This window comes from Papio anubis, chromosome 4 (assembly GCF_008728515.1).
Source record: "Papio anubis isolate 15944 chromosome 4, Panubis1.0, whole genome shotgun sequence".
Classification (NCBI taxonomy): Eukaryota; Metazoa; Chordata; class Mammalia; order Primates; family Cercopithecidae; genus Papio; species Papio anubis.
Window position 1 is genome coordinate 152,628,018 of NC_044979.1, and position 27,919 is coordinate 152,655,936.

The window sequence follows — 27,919 nt, forward strand, 5'->3', positions numbered from 1 at the left end:
TATAGACCTCAAGAACATACATGAGGTAGTCCATGTAAAGCACCTAGCCCAGCGTTTGGCTGGTATGAAGCTTTGGCTTTTTATTTTATTTATTTTGGTCTGTAACAGCGATGTGAAGATCATCTTCCGAGGAAACAAGAGTATTGTAGCCCAGGGTGGTTAATGTACACATCATTGTGTCATCCTGCATTCACAACTTTGGTTATTCTGTCTTGCAAACTTTCAAATGGTTCCTAATGTATTTATACATCTTACTGTTATTAAGGTCTTGCGAATCTGGAAGTTTTTAAAAGTCCTGCCCCTAGGCTGGGCATGATGGCTCACACCTGTAATCCCAGCACTTTGGGAGGCCAAGGCGGGTGGGTCACCAGGTCAGGAGTTTAAGACCAGCCTGTCCAACATAGTGAAACCCCATCTCTACTAAAAACACAAAAAATTAGCTGGGCGTGATGGCGGGCACCTGTAGTCCCAGCTACTCTGGAGGCTGAGTCAGGAGAATCGCTTAAACCTAGGAGGCGGAGGTTGCAGTGAGCCGAGATTGCACCACTGCACTCCAGCCTGGGAGACAGAGAGAGACTCCGTCTCAAAAAACAAACAAACAAACAAACAAACACAAACTCAAATAGCAAAACTGACTTTATATTTTCATGTTACAGTCACCTTAGACAAAGTTCAAAAATTTTAAGTACATTTTCATTTTCAATCAGTATATTTCATCACTTCTTTAGAAGTGGTTGATGGATGATCTATAAGATGCAAAAACAATGTTTGTTTTTTCCATAGAGTTTAGTAAAACAAAATCACACTGACTGTTTTTCCATTTAATTGTATGGCTTTACTTACTAAATTGACTCTGACAAATGTATTGTCTGTATTTTTTATGTGTGAATTCATAAAGTTGGCAGTTCTGAGATTAACTTGTCTGTTTATTTCTGAACTTTAAATGAATACTCCTGACCAACATCTGACATTGGTATGCATTGAGATATATGATTGAAAAGATATTTCTGAAAGAGATTTGTAGCTTAAAATCTAGTAACAAAGAGTTGTTAAATCAATTACGGCACATACCTATGAGTACCGTGAAACTATAAAAAATCATGTTTTGGGGAAAAAATGGTGTAAGAAGACATTTCATGTTTTCGAATTGTGTGACCATAAAATGAATATATTTCATATCATAATACAACAGGAGTATATAAAGTAAAAGCTCCCCCATCCATTAAAATATTAATAGTGGTTATCGAGTCTGATGATCTGCCTTCGTGCTTCTGGGTGTTTAATTATTATTATTTTTTAGACGGAGTCTCGCTCTGTCACCAAGCTGGAGTGCAGTGGCGCGATCTCGGCTCACTGCAACCTCCGCCTCCCAGGTTCAAGCGATTCTCCTGACTCAGCCTCCAGAGTAGCTGGGACTACAGGCGCGTGCCACTACACCCAGCTAATTTTTTTGTGTTTTTAATACAGACGGGGTTTCACCGTGTTGGCCAGGATAGTCTCAATCTTTTGAGCTCGTGATCCACCCACCTTGGCCTCCCAAAGTGCTGGGATTACAGGCGTGAGCCACCGCGCCCGGCTTTAATTGAACAATTTCTTAAATGAACAATACTACTTTTATTAACAGAAAAATAATTAAAGAAATGTTTGTTTTGTATAATAACTATGACATAATTCATTAAAATTCTCCATTACCAGTGACAATTTCTACATGTAGACCCACAGGAAAAGAAGTGATTTAAGCTATAACCACTAACACTTTTCATGTAGAAGCTAGATTATTATTTGCAAATAGAATCTTTAGCTTTGAAGTTGGAAAAGGAAATCTGATGCCCTCTTGTGGCCAATAATTTTTATAGGCAATTTATTCCTTTCCATCTGGTCTAAATATGGTCTCAATATATAGTTCCCTCATCATTAGTGTGCCATTATCACATCTTTTAATGTCTTTAGCCATTTGTATTTCTTTATTGATTTGACCCCACTAAATGATTTACTTTAATTATATACAGACCCTTTTTGCATATAGTGACATTTTCTTGTACACGTTTTATGAAAATTTAACACTTTTTCCCCATTCCAAATGGCCTGTCTTCCAATTGTGGGAACATTTCCCAAAGCTAAAGTTTGTATATCTGTATATATCCTTCCATATTTTCTCAGTTCTTTCATTTATTTTTATTTTTGGTAGAGATGGGGTCTCGCTTTGTTGCCTAAGTTGGTCTCAAACTTCGGGCCTCAAGCAATTCTCCTACCTCGGCCTCTCAAAGTGCTCAGATTACAGGTGTGAGTCAGCCTCCTCTCAGTACTTCTATAGTTTCATAACTTACATGATTTCTTTAATATATTTAGAATCTATTTTTATGGTTTGAAGTAGGGATTTAATTTTTAAAAGTGGATAGCCAAATATCTATTAATTTTTGATTAGTGAATTCTTCATCTTTAATTTGAAAAGCCCCATTCACCAAACTTCTGCATATAAATGTTTCTGGTTCTGGATCTGTCATTCTGTTTCACTGGTTGAATTAGTTTATTCCTATGTTATACTTCAGAGTATATATTAATAACGTAAAAGGAAAAATACTCTGTGCTCATTGTTTTATTTAAAACAACTCTTGGTAATTCTTGACATTTATTCTTCCATGTAAACTTAAAATCAGGCTTTCTAGTTACATAAAATTTTGCTGGGATTTTAAAATTATGATTTATATTGACTTTATATATTAATTTGTAGAAAAGTAAAGCTTTTATAAGATCAAGTCCATTTAAAAATCATATATTCTATTTATTTTTGTCTTTCACCAAATTTTAATAATTTTCTTCTCTATAGGACTCACTCCTTTTTGTTGTTGTTAAAGTTTATTTCCAGGTATTTAATAAATTTTCTTTCCTTTTTCTTTTTTGCACCCTTCTCCTCCCTAATACTTTTTCTTAATAATGGAGTTTTCTCCCACAAAGTACTATATTTAACATTTTTCTCATGAATATTATCACATTACATATAATGGGAACAGTGGAGCAAACTATGTACTATCACTACCCCATTATAAGTATTTACTATTTCAGAATATTTCCTTGTAGACACAGGATGCTTACAAACATAAAACTGTAGCCACACTGCAATTGTTTAATTCAGAAATATAACAGATTGTTCACGAAACATACAATTTGATTATCACTGATGTCAGCATTTGCATCTGCTAAAAGTAAATCCAATGAAGTTGTCTTAAACTCCCTTGAGAAAGTGTTTGTCTTTTTACCCTCCAGTTACAAAGTAATAATGCTTAATATAAAAATTTAAAGATCAAAATGTTCAAAGTACAAAAATAATATTCTCTGTATTTGTCCCTTTCCCTGCCTCTGAGAACACTACCATTAACAATTTGTTTTTTGCCCCCAGACAATACTAGCACCATTCTAGGCATACCATTTTTTTTCATTCTACTCTTTTTTATGGCTACATGGTGTTTTCCACAGCATTTCCTTGAACAGATGTTCAGATTTTATTATACTGTTCATCTATTGGTGGCTACTTGGGCTTTTGTTATTTTTGCCACCCAAAACAATTTTGCAGTGAACACTATTACGTAGGTAATGGTCCTCTTGTTTGAGTACTTCTGTAGATAAATTTCTAGAAGTACAATTGCTTGATCAAAGGATATATACTTCAAGGTGTAACTGCCCTCCTCTTTAAACCTCTACTAACGCTGTAAGAGACTGCTTCCCCCACACACTCACCAATATTGGGCATTATTAATTTTGATTGCCGAAATAAATGTTTTAATTTGTATTTAATTAGTTTGCATATATTTATTGGTCATAACATTAATATTATACACAGAAATGATCCATTAAACCTCTAGTCTAGATAGAAATGTTTCACCCATATTCCCTATAGATTTATATTTTATAAATTTTGTATATTTATATGTATATACATAAATAAAAGTTTTTTAGCCATGGCATTTTTAAGTCCTATGAAATTTAAGCACAAAATCTCCCGTATTATGTTTCTTAACTTTTATGGAAGTCGTATTTGTAGTTATTTCTTTCTTTTATGATAGGAGAAACCAATTCAGTACCTTTATTTGTGCTGATTGTTTTACAGAATAAACATCAAACTACCCTAATTGCAGTGATATACCTGCTACAAGTCTTAATGGTCAATTTGTTTTTGATAAGGGTTAAACATGCTTCCACTTTTGTCCTCATGTTATCCTTAAAAGTATGTGAAAGAACAAAGGAACATAGAAGATGGCCTAATGCTATTAAATTTGGAAGTGGGCGATGGTTTCTGTAATGAATAAAGTGTACATATTTTAAAGAGGAATTGCATGAGCCTTCCCTTGTGCTCATGAGTGCTTATATGACAGCTTCGCAGTATGATGAGTCAGTGCCATAAAGTGCCATATGCAATGCAGGGATATTGTTGTGTTTCCGTAAGAGCCTCACAATGTTATTGCTTCACCCACTGGAATACAGATTCCAGAGTATATGAAGAAATTTGGCACAAAGTTTACTAACGTTGTACACTCTGTTAAACTGCCAAATAATTATTAAGTAAGAAAAAAAGTTAAAGACTGTGACAGACTTGGGAATTACTACTCATTATGTGTATCTTTCCATTTAACAAGTCATTGGTACAGTTTGCTTTGTCATCTCAGTCTTCAGTTTACTGGGTTGTACTGTTTATTGCAATTTAATTTCTATTTCCAGCAACAAAAATTACCGTCAGATGATCAGCCAGCTCCCTCTTCAGATATATCTGAGTAGTTTGTAACAAGAAACTTGGCCAAAGATTTATTAGTGATTAATCAATAGATACTTCAATGTCTTATATTCTCATTCATTTACCTTTGCATTGGTTTCCTTTTAAAAAATATCTTGGTCTGATAATGAACCTTCTTACAAGTTTCAAGATTTGGTAGATTTTATAGGTAACAAAATGAATATGGTGGCAAGGCACCATGGCATGGGCCTTAAAAAAAGCCCAGCTGGGTTTTAAGTCAGAGCTTCATTACTTAGTTTTCTGTGATCTTGGGCATTTTTAACTTCTCTGGAATCCTTATCTAAACTGGGATGATAATGGTACCTATCCCCTGAGGCTGTGATGATTAAATAAGTTGTTGCCATGTAGTAAGAAAAATTTAAAAAAATTATTTACTATTATCTGTAAAATGGACAGAATGGCTACTTACACAATAAACTGTACATGGTAGGTGTTTGTATTTTTCCCTCTTCCTAATCATAAAATAAGAAATTAACACATACCTCTATTAGCTGAGAAGTCAACATAAATGTCTTAGCTTGGAACCATAGAAGTTTACTATAAAGTTAAATACTTTGAGATAAATATTATACTAATAAACCAGAAATAAGCACTTCTTTTAGTATTAATGTGATAGAACTTACCAAAAAATTTTTTTTTCAAATATCCAAGTTTAACGTATAAAAATTAGGGCTTTGCAGTTATGCCTACAAATATAAAATGAAATGGAGAATTTAAACAAATTAGTGTTCAGTGACAAACCACTCCTGCTTGAAATAGCCCGATAAGGCTTTCAAGCTGAAATTATGTAGCCATGTTTTAAGAGCCACCCTTGGAGTTGTCTAAGGGAGACAAACTTGAGAGAAAAAGCGCCTAGTCATAATTACTAAAAAAGGGTTTGGCAAACCTTTGTACCCCATGTTTGCTAGAATTTAAGACCCAGTTGCTGAGTGACAGTTTTATTTCATTAGGAATAGATTGGAAAAGCCTATTTATGAGAGCTTTCTTTTGCTCTAAGTAAGTTTCAGAACAAGGTGGAGGATAGGTAGTCGAAACATTGGCACAATCTTCTACAAGTAAGACATCTACCTGTATGCAGTCAAATTCAAAACTAGTAATTTCCCCAAGAGGCCCTGTCATTTTAATCGTCAGAACTAATGAAGATTTTGTAGTAACGTGGAATGTTCTGGTTACTAGGTATGTGCCAAAAATAACACTTCCTTCTTGACACTATTATGCTTGTGCTTTTCCCAAGAAGCTTATATAGTCATCCCTCAGTATCCTTGGAGGATTGGTTCCAGGACCCTCCTGGATACCAAAATCCTCAGATGCTCAAGTGTGTTATATAAAATGGCTTCGGATTTGCATATAACTTATGCATATCCTTTAATTATAATACCTAATGTATATTTTAAAATTTGCATTTTTAAATTTTTATTTTGAATATTTTCCATACATGGTTAAATACACAGATGAAAAACCTACAGATGAGGACCAATTTGCTTATAAGCAAAGCAACAAATAAATGCTATCTGCTAACTTCATGATAAAAATACTTGAAACTTTCCAACTTTACACCAATTGCCTACATATCTGTCATTATCACCACAAAACTCAAGGACCCATAAGGAAGCAGTGTGATGACTTTCAAAGTAATTTTTTTTCCTTTCAATTTTAGTTAAAAAAATTAACTTGATAAAACACATCTCCCTTGTGACAGTAATAAACGTTCTCACATTTGAATAGGCAGTCACTAGATTTCAGGAAAAAAGTAGATATGGTTTAGATGTTAAAATTGTGTATGGCTTAACAAAGAGTACAGTATTAAAACTAGAAAAGTCTCTAAGGTTTAAAAATGAGTTTTCTGAAGTTGCAAATACTTTAAAAACTGACTTTACATGTTCATACTATTGAGCTGTACCTTTATGATTTGTGCCGTTTTGTATTTCAGAATTTATCTTCCTAAAATATAACAATAATTTGTGGAATAGCCACGGCCATCCAATGATTTATTAGCAAGTTGTGATTTTTCTGGTAAGAAATAATTTAAGACTGCAAATTTAAAGATGAAGGTGATGGAAAAAGTACTGCTGATCTTAGTTTTTAAAAATTTACCTTTGGAGAAAAATCAAAACTCTTATAGAAGTACCTCTTTTTCTTTTTGTAGTTCGAGTACCCTTACAAGACTGATGGAATTACAGTTGTATAAATATGAAGGACTACTGAAGAATCTGAAGTATTGTATTATTTGACTTTATTTTAGGCCTCTAGTAAAGACTTAAATGTTTTTCCAAAAAAGCACAAGGCAGAGATCAGAACAGCTGTGAGAACACATCCACTTTATGCAATGGCATCAGACGTGTAAGTCAGATGTCATGTTAAAATTAGTACAAGCCAAATTCTTGGTTTAAAAAAACCCTATGTATAGTGACACTGATAGTTAAAAGATGTTTTATTGTATTTTCAATAGCTACCACTAACAAATTTTTAACTTTTGATATGCATATTTTGATATGTGGTCTTTTAGAAAAAGTATGGTTAATAAACAGTTGATTTTTCAAAGGAAATTTAAAAATTCTTATGCTCTGTTTAATGTTTTTGCTCTTTAGTTAAATACACTGAAGGGAAATACCCCTCTGTTCTTTTTCCCTTTTTTATGGACACAACAGAAACACGCGTTGTCATGCCTCAAACTATTTTTTATTTGCAACTACATGATTTCACACAATTCTTTTAAACAACGACATAAAATAGATTTCCTTGTGTATAAATAACTTACATACGCTCCATAAAGTAAATGCTCAAAGGTGCTAGAACAGATCGTCCACTTCTACAGTGTTCTCGTATCCAACAGAGTTGATGCACAATATATAAATACTCAAGTCCAATATTAAAAACTTAGGCACTTGACTAACTTTAATAAAGTTTCTCAAACTATATCAATATATCTAAAGTGCATATATTTTTTAAGAAAGATTATTCTCAATAACTTCTATAAAAATAAGTTTGATGGTTTGGCCCATCTAACTTCACTACTATTAGTAAGAACTTTTAACTTTTAATGTGTAGTAAGGTTTATTCTACCTTTTTCTCAACTGACACCAACACAATCAAAAAAGAAGTTAGTGAGGTGCTAACATGTGAGGATTAATCCAGTGATTCCGGTCACAATGCATTCCAGGAGGAGGTACCCATGTCACTGGAATTGGGCGATATGGTTTATTTTTCCTTCCCTGATTTGGATAACCAAATGGAACAGGAGGAGGATAGTGATTCTGATGGCCATTCCCTCGATACATTCCTGGCTTTTTTCTGGGCAAAGGATGCCACATTGGAAGAGGTGGAAATATAAGTTCTGAAATCTGTAAGGAAGAGAACACATTAAGTTAATACAAAGGAAAAATTCATCATCTATGTTCCAGATTTCTTATTAAAGACAAAGTTACCCACAACCCTAAGAGCACATCTAAGTGACATTCCTACTGTCAGGTCTAAATACGTTAAAAACCTCACGTGTAATAGGCGTATAATGTATAACAGGTGACCAATGTTTTCTGAATGCATAAAGTAATGAATAAACTCAAACATTGTACTTCCTAAACAACTTCAACCAGAAAAGACCAAAACATGGAATGGAAGTTTGGACATACTTGTTTTAGTCCAGTGGTTTCCACAGCTGGCTAAGCCAGGAGTCACTTGGAAGCTTTTAAACACAAAACATTGGAGCTGGAGGCCATTATCCTTAGCAAACTAATGCAGAAACAGAAAATCAACTACCGCATGTTCTCACTTATAAGTGGGAGGTAATGATAAGAACTTATGAACACAAAGAAGGAAACAATAGACACTGGGGTCTATTTGAGAGGGGAGGGTAGGAGAAGGAAAAGGAGCAGAAAAGGTAACTTGAGTACTGGGCTGCATACCTGGGGATGAAATAATATGTACAACAAATCCCTGTGACACATGTTTACCTATGTAACAAACCTTCATGTGTACCCCTAAACCTAAAATAAAAGTTAAAAAAAAAAAAAAGATAAACACAAAATGTTCATGCCCCAGCAGCGGTCTAATGAACAATAAATAAATCTCAGAACTAGAGGCCAGGTATTTTGACAAAGCTCCCCAGGTGATTCTGATGTAGCCAGTTTAGTATTTGGGAGTAATAGTTTTAGATTATCCCATAAATCAGGTGGGCACATTAGGTTCACATTTATTCAAAGTGTTCATACCAGCAGTTTTAGACCTCTCTGCTCAGAATGCTGCATCTTCTTAAAATTCTGATTTCGCTGATCTCTAATCTGCTTTTCTAAGTATAGGATTTTTTTTAAAAATTATATTCTGTATAGCATTGCATTCATGATAGAAAATTCAAAAGGTACAAAAGGGTAAACTGTGGAAAGTCCCTCTTTTTTTATCTCACCCTTTATCTTCTTTATCTTAATCCTTCTCAGGGGCAACTGACAACATTATTTTAAATATACCTTTAGAGATATTCTATCCACATCTATACACATTTTAAAAATATATATGTATACTGGATTGTATCCTGCTTTTACATTTGATAATAATACATTTCAGAAAGATCAATACATAAAGACCTTTCTCATTATTCTATAGCTAGATAGTACAGCAATGACTATAAATTAAATGATCTCCTATTAATGGGACATTGAGGCTGCTTTCAGTCTCTTACTATTAAAAAAACAACGATACGCAATAAACAAAACAATGCTGCAATGAATAACAGCACAGTAAATTCTAATATAAGGCTTCATAGGCATATTTTTGTTTCTTTTGGTAAATATTTAATGCCTACGAGTGGAACTGCTGAGTAACAGAAGAGATACACATTTAATGTTAAAAATTGCCAGTTTTTCGAACTGGTGGTACCATTTTACACTGCCACCAAGTTTATGAATCTAGCTGCTTCACATCCTTGCTAACATTTCACGCTGTCAGACTTTTAAATTGAGCAGTTCTGGAAGAACTAGTGTTTCATATGGATTTAATTTACGTTCCTCTGATGATAAATGAGGCCATTCACATAACTCCTTTTGTAAAGTGTTTATTCACATCTTTTGCTCCCCCTGCCCTTTTTTTGAGATTACAGCAGGATATGCCCATTATTTTTTATTGAGTCTTTTACCTTTTACTAGTGATCTGTGAGCGATTTTTTTTTAAAGTATATTCTGGAAATAAGTCCTTTGCAGATATATATAATGAGAATATTTTGTCCTAGTCTATGGTTTGCCCATTTTCTTAATGGTTTCTTTGATAAGCAAAAAGATTAATTTTGATGAAGTCCAGTTTATCCATTTTTTTTCCCTTATTACTTTCTTTTTGTGACCCTCTAGAAGAAATCTTTGCCTATCACAAAATAAAGATTATATTTCCCTATGTTTTCTTCTAAAAGTGTCAGAGATTTATCTTTTACATCTAGGTACACGATCTATCTCAAATCAGTATTTTTGTGTATGGTGTCAGCTAAGTTAGGTTCTTTTTTTTCCCCCATGCATCATCCAGTTGTTTCTTGAAGACTTTCCCCATTGAATTGCTTTGGCACTTTTGTTAAAAGGGGAAAAAAAAACCAACTGTATGTATGTGGGTCTACTTCTGGACTCTATCCTGTGCCATCAATATATTTGTATATTTTTAAACCATTACCACACTGTCTTGATGAATATATAATACCTCTGAATTAGTGTGAGCCCTCCAACTGATCGTTGTTTTTAAAAATTTTGAATCAATTTGTCACTTTCTAGAAAAAACCTTTTAAGGTGTTCATTGATACTCAATTGGATCTACGGATCTATTTCAGAAGAACTGACACAATCTTCATTTCTTAATTTGTGGAGACCCCTCTCTTGGGATGCCTTTTAGAAAACACTAGAGAACAAAAATTCCAAGCTAGAAATTTTTTTGTCCTTACTTGATAAAACTTTTTTAAAGCTTGTGGCAATGCCAGATTCAAGATAAAAATACTAGAAAGAAAAAAAATGAAAGTGGGCCATTTGCACTAGCTTTCATGCAAGGACTCACAGTAGTAGTGTTTCTCTATTATAAAATGTTTTGCTAATGAGTATTATGCCAAGTAGAAATGTTTTCCTTAAAAAGCACGGAAGAGACACCTCAATTTCCATACCTTTCTGTTATCCTAATAGTCTTTCAACATGAGGAAAATAAATGCAATTTAATTTTAAAAGAAATCCTAAAAATTAAAGGTAAATTTCCTTGTAAAAAGTTAGCAGCAATCAATTTAATTTAAGACTTACATTCTTCCTTGAGTAACAACAAATAAAATTCTAAGGTAAAATTGCCACACATTTGGATGAATTCCAGAAAATTCCATATAGGTAATTTGCAATATATAATCCATCACACAGAGAAAAAAAATGTCTCAAATATTTATGGCAAGGATTTTAAAAATGATCCTGAAGTACAAATACTATGTTTATTTATTTATGTAGGGAATCTCTCTGGAAGGATACTGGGGGGAAAAAAACCTGGTAACGAATGCCTCTGTGGAAGTGCATAGGAATGGTGGCTGGGGAGAAAGAGGACTTCTTACTATTATACTGTCTTGTACTGTTTGAAGTTTCATAAAACCAGGTGCATGTTATAATATATACATATACATACACATGTACATATATCCCTAAATTATGATAATCTTCAGAACTAATCTTCCCCTCAAGTCTAGAAAGAAGAATTCAACTGAGAAAAAAATGAGAAACCAAAAACTAAGTTACACTGAAATAATGTTCATTATGTAAATGTATGCTGAATTTAAAAGTTTAGTTTATCATACTAAAAACTCCAATATTCTGCTTCTTACTTATTAGGTCTAAATTTTCATTTTCAGCTCAACCTTACCATAAACCTGTATGTTTCACTACATTTAATGAAAGCAAATAAGTAAAAATAGGTACCTTTAAAAACTAATAATAAGTACATGTACAGAATAAGGCTCAACTCAAAAAATCTCTTTTAATTGTTCTTACTTTAAAATATCTTTCCTGTTGAAGAATGCTGTTGGGTCAACGATTTTTTAAAGTCCATTAAATGTTCTTTGGTATGCAGATAAAAGTAGTAAATAAGTGAATGGATCTGCAAGTGCAGGCACACTAGCTATATGACTTTTCAACTAGGAAAGCAAAATGGGAGACAATGTTTTAGGCTTGAGTAAAATATTAATTATAACATAAAAAATTTAGAGAGGTTTCTCTTTAATCGTGGAAAGGGAGAGGATAGTAAGTTAAACCCAGAGGTATAAAACAAAGTGTTACATACTACAAAAAATAAGTGGTAACTTTTGAATAAGAAATTTTAAAATATCAGGAATGTTTTACCACCATGAATTTTCTACTTTTTGCCAATTTTTCTGAAATAAATTTATCTTAATTATTGTATAGTGAAGCTGACCTTTGATAAAATGACTGAGGATGCCTATTTACGTGCCAGAGAAACAGCTTTCCCTCAGCATCAGGGAAGGCAAGAACCATTATCCGGAATCTCAAATCAGAAACCTTGGGCAATGCCAAGCAGGACTACCTGAAAGGTCCTGGCAATCCCTGCACATGCCTTTAAAACTGAGCTGTTTCATGGTTACCTGGTACACAGGACTTGCGGCTGCAGTCACCGAATTGGGTTTCACTTCCATTTCCTTACTTGTTTCTTCATCTGAAGAAGAGGATCCTGAATGATAATCAGAGGTAACCTTATCAAGGGCCCTAGTAACTTTCCTGGAGATCTCATCCTTGTTCTCATCTTCGTTTTCAAAGCTGGCAACAATGAATGCATTGTTTTTCTCTCCATACCTAAGAATAAAATTAAAAACTTATAAATCTTGAAGTCACATCAGCAAAGCAAAAAATGTCCATAAAAACAATTAAAGAGACTGGACATGCCATCAATCCAAGGCAAAGAAGGAATCATCACAGAACTTAAGCCTACACATTTAATATCCTAATACAGCTCAATGCCAGCAAGGAAACCAGTTTTCTACTTCTGTTCTATCTAAGTATTCATAAAAGTAACCCCATTTTCTTTCCTTTTCTTTCTTTTCTACTAATTCCTAAAAAAACATTGTTTAAAACATAAAAAAAGTCCACTGTTTTGATTGCATTTTTGTATGTACCAATGAAATTGGTTATACAATAAAACATTCTGATGTATTTTTATTTTTTTGAGATGGGTTTCACTCTGTTGCCCAGGCGGGAGTGCAGTGGCACAATCACAGCTCACTGCAGCCTCTACCTCCTGGGCTCAGGTGATTGATCCTCTCACCTCAAACCTCCCAAGAGGCTGGGACTATAGGAGTGTACCACCATGCCCAGCTAATTTATATACATTTTTAGAGATAGGGTTTCACCATGTTGCTGAGGCTGGTCCCGAACTCCTAGGCTCAAGAAATACACCCACCTCAGCCAACCAAAGTGCTAGAATTACAGGCATGCGCCACTGACTGAAATTTTTTTTTTTTTTTTTTTTTTTTTGCGGGGGGGGCAGGTCTTGCTCTGTTGCCCAGGCTGGAGTGCAACGGGCGTGATCTCAGCCCACTGCAACCTCCACCTCCTGGGTTCAAGTGATTCTCCTGCCTCAGCCTCCTGAGTAGCTGGGGTTACAGGTGCCCACCACCACGCCCTGCTAATTTTTGTATTTTTAGTAGAGATGAGGTTTCATCATGTTGGCCAGGCTGGTCTTGAACTCCTGACTCAGGTGATCCACCTGCCTCAGCCTCCCAAAGTGCTGGGATTACAGGCATGAGCTACCACGCCCAGCCCCAGTTGTACTTATAAATGTAACATACATCCTAGCAATTTAAGTCACAGATCAACTAGAAGTTTCCTATAAAACTGACTTTAACCCTAATTAAATAAAAAAGGGGGCCTGTGTTTCTTATACTTATACTTACAAAAATGAGAACTGAGGCAGTTATTGAGATGAAAGAAAAAAGATTGCTGCTGAAGAATATAGAGGTTTAACTTAAATTATATTGCTTACTTCAGAGTCTCCTAGGATAACTATTCACCTCTCATCTTAATTTTTTTTTAAGGTAAGACGAAAAAGTCTTGTTATTCTTCCAAAACATTTTTCAAGATTTTTGATTTTTTTTTTTAAGTTGTCAAAATATGTAACCTACACTGCTGGTTACTTAAAAAAAAAAAATTCTGATATGTAGGAAAACAGTGTAATAAACTCAAGTAAAACCAAGAGTTTTTACTCAGTGGACACAGGAGAAACCCACAAATCTATTTAAATAGATTGCACAATGTCAACATTATGAAACAATTTCTAGCATCAGGACAAAGGACATTGTTAAGTAGTTCTTACAAAACACATAATTAAAGTTAGAAATGCAATTAAAGTGATTCTAAATTCGAAAAAAGATAAAAATAAGTAACTCTAAGAAATAATGTCAAGCTTTTGATTCAATAAAAATAGTTAGCTGATGTTAATTCATTTCAAGACAGCACTTGTCTCAAATTATTTCTGAATCAGAATGGTTATCTATGATAAACTGCTATAAAGCCTTTGAAAACGTACATGAGGCTGGGTGCAGTGGCTTACGCCTGTAATCCCAGCACTTCAGGAAGCCTAAGTGGACAGACTACTTGAGCCCAGGAATTTGAGACCAGTCTGGGCAACATGGCGAGACCCTGTCTCTCAATTTAAAAAGAAAAGGAAATTTATGTGGAAATCAAGTAGTCTCATAGATAACACAGATAGATGAGTTCTATTTCTGCAGATAGGTATGCTGTCTTCCATTCCTATAGGCCAAATGAAACTATAAATACTGCTTAAATATAGTACATAACTTCGCTTTTCTATTCTTTTTCAGTTTACCTCATAACAGTTGCTACAGGGGCCGGGTGCAGTGGCTCAGGCCTGTAATCCCAGCACTCTGGGGTGGGCGGATCATGAGGTCAGGAGTTCGAGGCCAGCCTGGCCAACATGGTGAAACCCCATCTCTACTAAAAATACAAAAAATTAGCCGGGCCTGGTGGTATGCGCCTGTAATCCCAGCTACTTGGGAGGCTGAGGCAGGAGAATTGCTTGAATGTCGGAGGTGGAGATTGCAGTGAGCTGAGATTGCGCCACTGCACTCCAGCCTGGGCAACAGAGCAAGACTCCGTCTCAAAAAAAAAAAAAAAAAAAAAAGTTGCTACGGGATGGTGGAAAGGGCATTAGACTAATTTCTCATTGTGGCTCTGCCACTAACTAGCTCTGGTCACCAGAAGCAAGTCACTTAATTTCCCTAGGCCTTAGTTTCCTATATGCCGGATGAGGAAGCTGGAGCTGGCTAGATAGTGGCTGATCTATGGCTGGTGACTCTTCATAGTATAAAATGCCTAAACAGAAGCTGGACGTGGTAGCTTACACGTGTAATCCCAGCACTTTGTGGGGTCAAGACAGGAGGACTGCTTGAGCCCAGGAGTTCACAATTACAGTGAGCTATGATCATGCCACCACATTCTAGCCTGGAAAACAGAGCAAGACCCTCTCACTAAAACAAAACAAAACAAACAAACAAATAAAATTCCTAAACAACTGAGTTCCTCACAACATAAAATCTGTGTTCTCTAATTTCAAGTTTACTTAGCATAAGGTTTTAGCAATACACATTTACTCCATGTCCTCTCCACATTTCAAGACAATCAAGGGTTAATTTATGTGTTAATGACAGTAATATAACAATGACTTAGGCCTATCTTCAGTTTTGCCCATTAATGGAATCAAAAATCAAAAACGGAAAGGCAAGAAATTTGAGAAAAATTCCTGCCTTTGTAGAAATAGAAACCTCAACCAAGGGCAAATATCTAATGATTGAAGGATCAGCATTATTAGCTCAGATTTCTTTGACACCCAATTTGGTTCTGCATTTTTCCCTTTGAACTATTTTGGTATGAGGGCTCTCTCTTCATGGTAAGAGAAGCTGCTGACTATACTACTATAACATTACAATGTGCAGTCAAGCCCTTAGGATAATTAGTAACACCTGGACAACTTTTAAACTTTCCATTTTTCGATGATCACTGGTAAAATATCAAGGCTAATTTAGTTATTTTGAAACAATCAATAGTATCTAACACTCTGTATTGCAGGGGGAAAAAAAGGACTGCAGAAATCACCAAAAAAAAAAAAAAAGTTGTAAAATATGTTGAGTAGATAATGAAATTGGCATCTACTCTCAGAACTTCTCATCATAGGCAAGATTTATTTCTATTCTGTATCACTAAGTGATAACCTTTCTAACTATATGGCATTCTTTGTACTCTTGCAACATTGTATTCTGTCAGATAGAGTAAGTGAAGACTATGAAGAATGTTGAGTGCATCTCAATTTTTTTAAACAATCTTAGTCTCTAGTATGCCAATGAGTTACTATTTTTAAAGATTCTCAGATATTTGATCAACTGTATACTTGCTAGATCAGCTTTAATTTTCGAAATATCCGTCTTTCCAGTTTTGGTGAAAAAACACTTCTCAAAGTCTCTTTTTCCTCTGTTAACTTATATCAACCACCTCTACTCAACTGCTAATACGTCTTTCTTTTTGGGGTTCTGTTATTGAATGAACACCTGACATTCACAGGTGATTTCTATTAGCTGTGAAAAAAATCACATCAGAGCCAATGTTTGGCAAAATAGAAGTCTACTGAATGCAAAGGTTTTCTTCGATTAATAAGATGAAAGCAAAGTAGTAGTTTTTTCCTGCCAGGCATCATCAAGTAATGAAATGGCTACTGAAGTAGAATGTCTGTATAACTAAAGTGTTTATGTTCAGGTACTGAGACTTATTTTAAGCATTTTAAATACATAGGTCCAAAATGTTTGTATAATTATGCAACTTGTTAAACATCCTTGGACATAAAAACTTTTCCCTGATGGTTTAGGATCATTATATTGAACATAAACTTTTGATTGTGTGATAACATAATTGTGCTGATTTTTTAGCTTTTTCATTTTTGTCTCTATGTAAGATCATATGACATCTTTTGGTAGCATCTGACTGATCAACCCTCTTTCAAATGCTGCTTCTCATATTTCATGGGTTAAGAAACCACACAACTAACTTAAAAAACTGTGTGTTAAATAAGAGTCAACTAGGATCTAAGTGCAGGTCAAATTAAAAAGTAAACAATTCAATATAGTAGCTTTTTGACAGCTATTTCTTATAAATGGATGTCTTTTGCACAGGTTCAATGGCCAAAGTTTTCCAACTCTAGCCTAAAGCAAGTCCTTAATTAGTCCCAGAATCTAAAAATGTTTCTTTTCTCAGACCTAAATCTGAGATGGCTTGCTCCCCTATTCTACCCGAGAAAGAAGTATTGGAGAATGTTTATCACAAACCTCTACCACCTACACCTGGTTTCCCAAAGCAGTAAACTTACACCAACCACTGGCAAATCAGGTAGTAACCTCAAGCAGTGGTCCTGACAAAAGTTAATGGAAGAATAACCATGTAATTCAGTTCTCATGTCTTCACCTCCACCTTCGTTGTTGGAATCAGGTCAATCTGTGACCACCTTGGGAGTACATAGTTAGAGTTCCTTCAAAAAGCAGCTTTACTACAATCAGTTAAGAGGGCAGGTGGTCAGGTGAATTGTGCCTCAAAACCAAATAGAAACATCCTAAAGGTAGAGCCACAGGAAAATTCTTGCAGTAGTTCTATGCCTCTGTTCATCTTCTTCCTGCTACTTAGAACATCCTTCCCACCTTGTCACCTGGTCAACCATGGCTCATCCTTCACCTCCCAGCTCAAGTATCATCTACTCAGTAGTCTCCTCACCAGATGCAGTAACTTTCTACTTTGTGCAACCTACCACTGCATTTTGTACACATTTCTGTTATAGCATAAATCAGATCAATGTAATTTGCTTACTTTTCTTCTCCTTAATTTCAAACTGAACTACCTAAAAGCAGAATGTTGCTTTCATTTTTGAAAACCCCACAACTGAGTGCCCGGTCCACAAAGAATGGCTTTTGAGTGAGTGGAATTCAAAAATATTTCATACCTAGCACTGATCTTTCACAATTCTATTCTTGAGAAAAATAACTTCCATTATGAAAATAAAACCACGAAAGTATCACTCAGTCACTTACATAACCAAAAAGGGGAGGCCAGGAGCAGTGGCTCACACCTGTAATCCCAACACTTTGGGAGGCCGAGGCGGGTGGATCATGAGGTCAGGAGTTTGAGACCAGCCTGGCCAACATAGTGAAACACCATCTCTACTAAAAATATTTTAAAAATTAGCCAGACACAGTGGTGGGCACCTGTAATTCCAGCTACTCGGGGGGCTGAGGCAGGAGAATCGCTTGAACCCAGCAGGCAGAGGTTGCAGACAGCCGAAAATGCACCATTGAGCTCCAGCCTGAGCCATAAGAGTGAAACTCCACTCCAAAGAAAAGAGGAGAGAGGGAGAATAAACAGAAACAGAAACAAACCAAAAGTGGTTACCCAGTATTATTTGGAATTAGCTTCTTAATTTGAAGATAAACAGACAAGTGCACCACCAATTAAAGATAATAGACACCTCGCGGAATCAAGGTGTCTACTTCTTGGTCCATAATAAGCTTCCTGGCAAAGCACTACTAGAAAACCCCTGCTAATCAGTTTCTTTTTTCAGCTGTAAAGCAGGAATGTAACCAGTCCTTCAACATCACCTCCAGAAAAGTATTTCATAAAATTTACATCTGAGAGAGTTAAACCACCAGCTCCTGGCCATAAAGATACACAGGCAGGTTGTACATGACAGCATGTCATAAAATTAGTTCCAGCATGGTCATCAGTTCAGCGTCCAAACTTGAGAACTCACCGACAGCACACCTCACATGGGTCCACCCAGAGAGTGAGCTCCTTTGGTAAGCCCAGGTCACTATACAAGATGCAGCTGTTTTCACAGGCTTTCAGGACATCAGGATCAACTCTCTGAAATTTATTGACACGAATACATCTACAACAAAGTGGAGTTATATTAATGGATTTAAATGAATTTAATCATAAACGCCGTTAACATCTATTTATATTTGCCAAGGTGACTAATAAAATAGTAATAAAAAATACCCTGGTAGAGAACCTAGGAGCATATCTATCCTAAACAGATAATAAATGTGAACTACAGACACAGAGGCAGCCTGAAAAAAAGATGGCACCTATGTGAGCCCAAGAAAATCACTAGTACTGCGTCTACCTCAGTCTACCCAGAGACTTGACTACCCATGTACATTAAATGAGCAAGGAGTATGAAAGTTGCATGAAATTTAAGAACTCTGAAGACAAAAGTTTCTATAGGCCAAGTTCCTATACAAAACAATCTCTAACAAAAGGCCTCATCTAATGTTTCAGATGATATTTGGAAATGCTTATGACAAGTTCTGATCTGTCATTAACTTGCTTTTATATCTCAGATAATAAAGTGAGATGACACCCTTGCTTTACCTATAACTGTTCTATATACGGGATAAGTGAAGGACACAGATTCATTCATATCACATACTAATGATTAAAATACCTAACATGTTATTGGCTTATTTCATTTAACTTCTATTTACCCAAGGACTTTTATTTAAATAGCTGTCAAAATTAAGTGAGGAAAATTTCTAAACCAATAAAGCCTCTGTCTCACCTTTTTTTAACCTATTATACCACACCTACCTAATGGAATATTTAAAGGTGGCTTAGAGTAAATACAAAAAATATGCATTCTGTTTAATGTTAAATAAGCATTCTGATTAAGTAGGGAAATAGGGCCTATGAAGGAAAAGTATTTACTGCCTACAATCAAGAATCAATCAAGAGAATTTGGATTTCAGCACTAATCCTAGTATTTCTCAGGTGAGCTTAGTTAAGTCACTGTATCTCTTCCTCAGACCTGAAACTATAAAACACGGAAATACAAGTTAATTGATAAATAGTAATTATACTGTAAAACATAATGATACAAAGACTACATGTGCTATTTAAAGTTTTTGTAAAAGTTAAGTTATTAGTTGGTTTTAATTTCTATTTAAAAAATGAAAATTTCTCAATAGAATAACTAGGAATACGTGTTTCTACATAATATTAATAAAAACGCTTTTTAAAAATTTATTATGCAATGGACAATTTCCTAAATGCTTTGCATGTATTAACTCTTAATTCTCATGATCATCCTGTGAGTTACTTTTTTTCCTCAGCATAAAGAAAAAGGGAGGCAGAGAGAGTTTGAGTAACTTCCCCAAAATTATACAGCTAGTAAGTGATGGATCTAGGGTTCAAATCCAGGCCACTAGACTCCAAAGAGCAAGTTATTTCCCTAATACTCAACTCTGTTTATACGTACCTATCTTAGCATCACCATTAACTATATAACAAAGGAGAAGTGAGAAAAATTATTTTCTAGTATGTAAAATACTGCTTAGTCCTTTTAAAAACATGGTCTTATGGTATAGATTCTAATATTATATAGGGTAATTCGAAAGATCCCACGTGCTCTGGGACCAAAAGCGGTTAAGGATAAAAAGATATATCTTAGATGTGTTTTTCATATCTACAATGAAGGTGATAACAGGCTCTAAGCTTACAAATTATATATAAATATAGATGCTGAAACAGAGACTATGCTTCAACAAAATCTGCATACCTTACATATTTTGTACTGTTTTTTTCACTCTACATACTGAGTACTTACCCATTAACTACTCTTCGAAAACAAAATTTTAAAAGTTGCGTAAAAATATTCTCATTTACTTAATGTTGACAGTTTAGTTCTTTCCAATTTTTGCAATTACAAAGTGTAAGAAACATCCATATTCATACGTTTGTCTGCATTTCTAATTATACTTCTAGAATAGATTCTTGGGAGACTTATTGTTCAAAAGGTATGACTATTTTTACAGATCTTGATAATATTGCCAAATTGCTCTCCACAAGTATCTTATTTATATCGCAGCAAAACAATTTCAACTTACAAACATTTTGTAAGAGAAAGAACACTCCAGCTACTCTATGGACTGAAGAGTCTCCACCTAGTCTATGGACTGAAGTTTCCACTAACTTGGTTAATCTTATATTCCATTCATTTTTATAATAGTAACAACCCACCATTAAGTCTTTAGAGTTTTCTACTTCAAATACAGCTTTAAAATGACTCAGTAATGATACTTCTGATCACATGCCAATTTAATCTTGTTTCAGTTTTTTTCTCAAGTTTTTAGAATTAATGGAAATGAAATTGTACAGCTTGACCTTTAAGTATTTACTTGACAGTGCCTCCTTTTTCAGTAATAGTATGGTGGCTTGGCACTTCCAAAAAGCCTTCATCCAATGTCAATTAAATCGAAGTAAAAAGCCTCAGCAGTTCTAACTTACAAAAGCTGTTCACTCTATCAGAAATGAAAATACACAGAAAAAAATTAAGAGAATCAAGTGATAAGATAAAAAATGACTTGAGCCTGTGTCAGCATGCACATTTCTATTTTAATTCACATTTTCCAATTTACTGGAAACCTCTTTGGATTTAAAATGAAAAGGAAAATATTCTATTTTGATTCTCTTATTGGCAATAGAACACAAGCTCACTTGATTTTCAGTACATGAGAAATTAGCAAATAATATGTTTGCCTCCTTTCTAGACTCCTTGAATAGTCCTGTACTTTCAAGAGCTCAGTGGCAGAAAGGAAGTCCTTCTGACATCAAAGCACAAAGTGTTGATTTGTGTAGGAAACTTTGGGGACATCAATATAAACAAATAAAAGAGAATTTCTGTAGTTATCACTATAGTCACTGCTCCACTTTTATTTCTTGTGGCCACATCCACAAATGGGACAGTGTTTGACAGCTGAGTTTAGCAGAACATTCTCAGCTGAGGTTCCTGAGCAGTCACATAAATACTAGAGTGAGCATGCCAGGGCATGTTTTATAGGAGTCTGCTCTTCTTTACTTTAAGCTATAAATGTACCTTATAAAGCAGAGTACAAAAGACAGCTGCAAGTGAGAATTATCTTCCTTCTCAGTGCCAAAACAGTGGTAGCACTGCAGTGTGCAGAAAGCCCATGAAAATATGGGGTCATGTAGACCTGAGTTCAAATCGCAGAACTTTGGCCAGGCATGGTGACTCACGCCTGTAATCCTAACATTCTGGGAGGCAAAGGCAGAAGATCGCATGAGGCCAGGAGTTTGAGACTCACCTGGGTAACATAGCGAGATCCCACCTCTACAAATTTTTTTTTTTTTTTAATTAGCCTGGTGTGTTGGCGCATGTCTATAATCCTAGCTACTTGGGAGTCTGAGGCAGTAGAACTGCTTGAGCCCAGGAATTTGAGGCTGCAGTGAGCTCTGGTTAATACCAATGCACTCTAGACTGGGTGACAGAGCAAAAACAATACCACACACACACAAAAAAGCCCCCAAAAAAGCAAATCCCAGAGCCAGCATTTACTAGTCGTGGATCACAGGTGAGTTACATTCGTCTAGAAAATAGTTACACTGGCTTCTACCACAAATATATAAATGAGATTATTCTTGTATTAACAACGTATCAGGTGTCTTAATAATCTTAGTTTCCTTTTTCCATAAAACTTTTTTTTCAAAGAGCATAGATCATGTAATTTACTTTTAGATACAAGATTCACTTCTTTCAACTCCTACCATGCCCATTAATGTGTTATTAGGGGTCCTCTAGAATTGTGAAAATCCCTAAGTACATGTGATAAACAGAAATGCACTATTACGAGCCAGGCTATAACCACAAAAGACTAACTCCTATGACCCCATAGCATTGGCCCCCTGTGTCCAGGCAATGGGACTCCACCACTCCACTAACAAATACTTGTTTTAAAATGAGTAAGGAGAAAACATACAAACACCCCAGAGTTCTATATTTTGCAGATGACACACCTGTAGACATGGTCTGCACACCCTTCAATCATCTGGCCTTGAACCCACCTCAGGGGTTGATCAGCCTCTGCTTAATACAATATAATCCTTTACCTGTAGGCCTGTCCTTTCGATGGTTTTTCTGGATACCAGTGATTTTTATATTTTTCTTGAAGTATTAGGGTCAATTTCTCAGCAAACCTCTCAACTGCCTCTTTTTTCAACTTATCATGTTTTCGAACTAGCCTTGTGAAAAAGAAGACAACGGCAGCAATTTCGTTCTTCATTTTTTTTTCCCTGCAAAGATAAAACATGTTTTCTCAAAAAACCAAAATAAAAAAACTGGGAAGATGAAGCTCTGTAAGATATACTTCCTTTACAGCTCTCCCCTTCTCCTCCTTCCAATTTTATCTTGTATGTCTTTGGCTTATATCTGGAGTAGAGAACAATCTACTTATCTTTATGCCATAAAGGCCTTATTATAAAATACTACTTAAAAATCTTATAACTTAGCTTCATGGAGAAGTTCCATAAACAGAGCACATTACTCCTGTTGGCTAAAATAAAACCAGATCTATCAGTAAAAGAAAAGCACTATAATAAATGATACTACAACACAGATTTTACTGTGTGTCAATATTTAGCTGCGATAATCTAAGTTTAAAATTCTGTGAAATGATTTGAACTTTAAAACATAAAAAAAGTCTACTTTAAAATCTAGAACTGTAGAGTCGTTTTATAACAGAAAAGTTCGGCAGTTCCTAAAAAGGTTAAACATAGAGTTATCATATGACGCGGTCAATTCTACTTCTAACTATTTGCCCAAGAGAAATGAAAACACATGTCCACACCAAAATCTTGTACAGAAATGCCCATAGCAGTATTCATAATAACTAAAAAGTGAAAACAAGCAATATGCCTACCAACTAAGGAATGGACAAATACTGTGGTTCACACATGTATGGAATATTACTCAGCAATGAAAAGGAATGAGTACTAATACAAGCTACAATATGGGTGAACCTTGAATACAGAAATGCCCACAGCAGTATTCATAATAGCTAAAAAGTAAAAACAATCTACTATGTTTACAAACTAAAGAATGGACAAACACTGCGGTATACACATGTAATGGAATATTATTCAGCAATTAAAAGGAATGAGTACTAATATAAGCTACAACATGGATGCACCTTGAATACATCAAACTAAGGGAAAGAAGTCAGTCACAAATGACCACATATTGTACGATTCTATTGATATGAAATATCCAGAATAAGCAAATCTATATAGACAGAAAACAGATTAGTGGCCTAGGGGTAAGTGGGATGCCGAGAAAAGGAGCATTGCTAATAAGTACAGAGTTACTTTGTGGGGTGATAAAAATATATACTAAATTTCACTATAGTAATGGTTGTACAACTTTGTAAATACACTAAAACCACTGAACTATACATTTTAAATGAGTGAATTGCCTGGTATATAAATTAAACCTCGAAAGTGTTATACATAAAAAACTTCAGCATTGACTTTCCGTAAGTACTCTTTCAGGGAGAGATACATTTATCCAGAAGTTAAGAGACACAGAAAATAGTGGCTCTATCAGGACATATTTAAGAAATGGAAATTCAAGTCACCCACAGAAAAACAAACTAAAAAAATAATCAGAGATTTAGCTACATTTTGGATTGCCTCAAAGGACTTTAAAAATGGTATATCTGATTTACCATTGATTTATCCTTAAAGGCAAACCCTTGTCATAAGATTGTTTTGATGTATGTTCTGTCTCTACTCAGTGAGCTCATTCATCTGGCTGCTGTAACCTGGAGTTATTAAGATGCTGCATTCAGTAAGCAACATCACCTTTTTAGGGAGCCAATTACGTATTAAAGACATACAGCCTCTGCTATGTTTAGCATAAAAACGACTAACCTAGCAGTAGTTTGTGTTCCCACATTTCAAAAAAAAATAAAGCTGATTGTTAGCTTTCTTTTCTCAAACTGCTCAAGTCTCTCTTCAGAATGTGACTCCTTTACTCCAAGTGCAAATTCAAACAAGGAACCTCACTGTGAAATAAATTCTACACAGTTATCTGAGAGGTGTGCTGGTAGCCACAGATAGCCTGATGCTGGAGGGGAAGGCACAAATCTTCCTTCCAGAACCCTAGAATGACAAATTCACCTTCTACAGCCAGCTACCAGGCACTGGCCATGGGTCCACACACGAGTGTGCAAGTACACATAACCCCATAACCCCAGCACACCACGACTGCTGTGCAGCCTCCTCCTGAAAAATGTAAGCCATTTCCACTTTATAAAGCTACATTTATATTCCACCACCATACGATGGAAAAGAAACCCCAAGGCAATTTAACATACGGGTTGGGAAGAAAGTTTTGCTGATGGAACTACATTAGCCTCCACTCCAGCAAAGCAAACAAGGAACCACACTAAAGAAATTTACTGAATCTTTAACTAGATCATTCTCCTCATTCATTACATTTGCCAACTATGTGCCATATATCTGAGTTCTGCATTTTTGTTTGCTCTGCTTCATATAAAAAAAAGACGAAGGAAAGAACCACTTAGTGGTTGCTTTTGGTTGTAACACAAGATGACTCATTTGGACTTTGTTTTCCCCGTTTGAAGAAATGATGGCTGGAACAGCTGAAAAAGAAGCCCACTCCCACCAGTATTCTAGGAGTACCAAAAGGTGAAAGAGGGAGAGTTACAGTCAGGGAGAGAACCACCAGAGGCAAGCAGGGCCAAGAAGACCTCAGGCGTCTTGAGTGAGTAGGCGTCCTCCACCCACACTCAGAGCAAAAGGCTCCCATTTTAAATATCGCACGGTGACGTCATCCTGGGACCTCGTCACCGCGGCGGCTGCTCCTCAAGTTCTACTTTGTTCCACAAGGCTCCTCTGCTCACGGCTGCGTGGATAAAACCCAAAAGGAATGAAGCTCGGCCTCGCAGGAGTTTATAACTTTGTGCTTTTCCCTCCCTTGTAACGAAAAGCTAATCGCAAACGTTTCTAGGAACACATTTTTCTCCTGATAGACGTTCCCAAGGTGGAGGGCGCGAGAAGACTGGCCCGTGGGGAGAGGAGCCCCTGCCCGGCCTCGGCGGCGCCACAAAGCCGCACGAAGAGGGGAGCTAATTTTCCAAGGGGCCAGGAGTTGGACTTTTCGAAGCCATCGAAAGCTGCTGCTAGGCTCTCCCGCCGGGGTTGTAAGAGAGGTAGGTGAGGAGGCATCACACATCTCCACCCACTCTTGAAAGAACCGCCTTGAGCTGCGCCCAACTTCTGCAATCCCGGTTTTCCCCAAGTTCAAGGGGAAGGGCCCTGGCGCCCAATGCCCAGCCTCCCCGACAACATCCTCGCCAGGGTGCGCCCGCCCCGCCGGCCCGCGGCTCCGCGGTCCCCGGCGGGCGGCCCTGGGTTCGAGGACCCGGCTTCCCGGAGGCGCGACGCTCCAGCAAACAAGCGGGGCTCCAGAAAACCCACCGACGCGAAGGGGGTGGGCAGAAGGTGGGAAGCGGCGGGGCTGTCGCCCACCCGGAGGCGGAAGATAACGCGCTGTGGAAACGTGGCAGGAGCCTTGAGGCGGCGTCTTTTTCCTCAGGCGCCCGCCGAGGGTCCCGCGGAAAGCCTCGCGGGCCGCCCTCGCGGCCCGCAGCCCTGCTCTGGCGCCGAGCGGGAGCCCATGCAACCTGGTTCCATCCCTTGCCCCTCCCCTGTTCCCGGTGCGCCGCCCGCCAGCGAGCCTTCGACGTGGCCGCAGGGGCGCCGGGACCACCCTCCCCCGATACCCACAGCCCCGCCATGTCTGCCTTTCCCCGGCCCGGTCTCCTCACCGCCGCTGCCGCCGCCGCTCTCCGGCCGGAGATTCGGCGGCCCAGACCGTGTCCTGGCCGGGAACTGAGGGCTCCGCCTCAACGGGCCCGCGCTCGGCAACAGGGAGCGCAGCGAGCCTCGTCCGGCGCGTGCGGCTCCCGCGTCGTCGGGCGGCCAAGCGCGCGTTGAGAGGACTGGCGGGCGGGCGAGCGCGCACACGAGCGAGCTCAGCCCCAAAGCGGCGCGCAGGGGGCTCGCGGCCCGGAAGAGGGGAGGGGCGATGACCCGGGAAAGGGTTGGCGCCGCGCGGGATCGGCTCGCGCGCCTGAGGGGCGGTGCCGGGGGCGGGGCTTCGCCGCGAGGCCGCCCCTGAGCCCCGGGCCTAGCCGCACCGGAGGCGACACACCCTCGCCCTGTCAGGAGCCAGGCGAAGATCCTCTACCGCGACGGCGCGGTCCGTAGCACCGCGGGCTTCCCTCCCCGGCAAAGAGCGGCGCTGAGGGCCTGTGGAACCCCCGCCCGGCCGCCCAGCGTGCGTCAGCGCCTTCGGGGGGTCGCGCGGGCTGGGTCCTTTTGGCTGTCTCGGCCTTTTGTTTCCCCCTCAGGTCTCTCCACGCTGCACTTGACACCCTCAGGGCCGGATGGCGAGTGCCAGACCCAGCTCTCTAGACCCGGGGTTTCATGGGGGCACGGACTCGACGGGAAGGGGGACTTTGCATTTATGGACAGATCCTCATCCTTCTTGCTGTAGTTAATTACACGCGCGTTCACAGTGCAGCCGCCCTGCCGTATTTTAGGCGGTTGTTGGCACTCCTAGTTGGGCCCTTCCCTGGCCCGTCACAGCAGGGACTGCCTCCTGTGGACGCTTGTGTGCTGCCCTGGCACCGGCCACTGTGTTTTGCACAAAGGAGAGGTTCCAAGGATGTTGGCTAAAGGAATGAAGCCTTGAGAGTCCAGGCTTTCTATTTCTGAGCCACTCTACTCAAGGACTTCCCAGATGGAAAGCTTCATCTTTGAGCAAATACAAATATGGAGAGGGAACATTAACTTTCTGAAGAAAAGAAGGAACATCTTTGTCAACCTTTTATATTGAGTTAGCACCATGGTCTTAGTTTTGGGAAAGCACTTTCATACGTCCAACTGGCGGGAGAAATACAAGATATTCCTACCTTTTTATTATGATTTTTAAAAGAGGGCTAAAACACGCTGTAAATTACTTGAGAACTGAATGTTCAAGTTATACATATATTGGCCAGATTCCTTACTGCCCACTAGGCCTGGGAGCGTGTTTTCAGCTCAGTTGTATGAATGTTTTAAATTTTTATTACTGATGTTTGTTGTTATAGCCTATTAGCAATTCAAAATGATAATTTTTTAGCAGCAATAAATATACCATCCCCCAAACAGTACAATAAACTATTTGTAGAAAAAAAAATTACACTGTTCTAGGACTAAGTCT

General features: G+C 37.5%; 3 protein-coding genes across 4 annotated transcripts in view; 2 read left to right on the forward strand and 1 right to left on the reverse strand.

The window, feature by feature from the left end:
• Nucleotides 1-7,332, forward strand: part of CXADR (CXADR Ig-like cell adhesion molecule) — a 78,958-nt gene extending 71,626 nt beyond the window's left edge. Inside the window, exon 8 of the mRNA XM_031665675.1 lies at nt 6,933-7,332. Coding sequence (XP_031521535.1) covers nt 6,933-6,974 — 42 coding nt within the window. The 3' untranslated portion in view covers nt 6,975-7,332. The remainder of the gene's footprint in view (nt 1-6,932) is intronic.
• A 114-nt stretch (nt 7,333-7,446) lies between these two features.
• On the reverse strand, nt 7,447-26,723 carry BTG3 (BTG anti-proliferation factor 3). 2 transcript variants are annotated; one of them, XM_031665677.1, is made up of 5 exons: nt 26,481-26,723; nt 22,741-22,923; nt 18,587-18,724; nt 12,375-12,582; nt 7,447-8,127 (listed from the first exon to the last, which is right to left on the reverse strand). In XM_031665677.1, the coding sequence occupies exons 2-5, from the start codon at nt 22,911-22,913 to the stop codon at nt 7,888-7,890; spliced, it is 759 nt and encodes a 252-aa protein (XP_031521537.1). In that variant the 5' UTR covers nt 22,914-22,923; nt 26,481-26,723; the 3' UTR covers nt 7,447-7,887. The 2 variants fall into 2 exon arrangements, with proteins under 2 accessions (XP_031521537.1, XP_031521536.1); XM_031665676.1 differs by lacking the exon at nt 26,481-26,723 and having other exon boundaries at nt 22,741-23,129.
• Nucleotides 25,473-27,885, forward strand: LOC116274568 (basic proline-rich protein-like). The gene has a single exon (XM_031665678.1). The coding sequence runs from the start codon at nt 25,979-25,981 to the stop codon at nt 26,546-26,548; it is 570 nt and encodes a 189-aa protein (XP_031521538.1). The 5' UTR covers nt 25,473-25,978; the 3' UTR covers nt 26,549-27,885.
• Nucleotides 27,886-27,919: the final 34 nt, after the last annotated feature.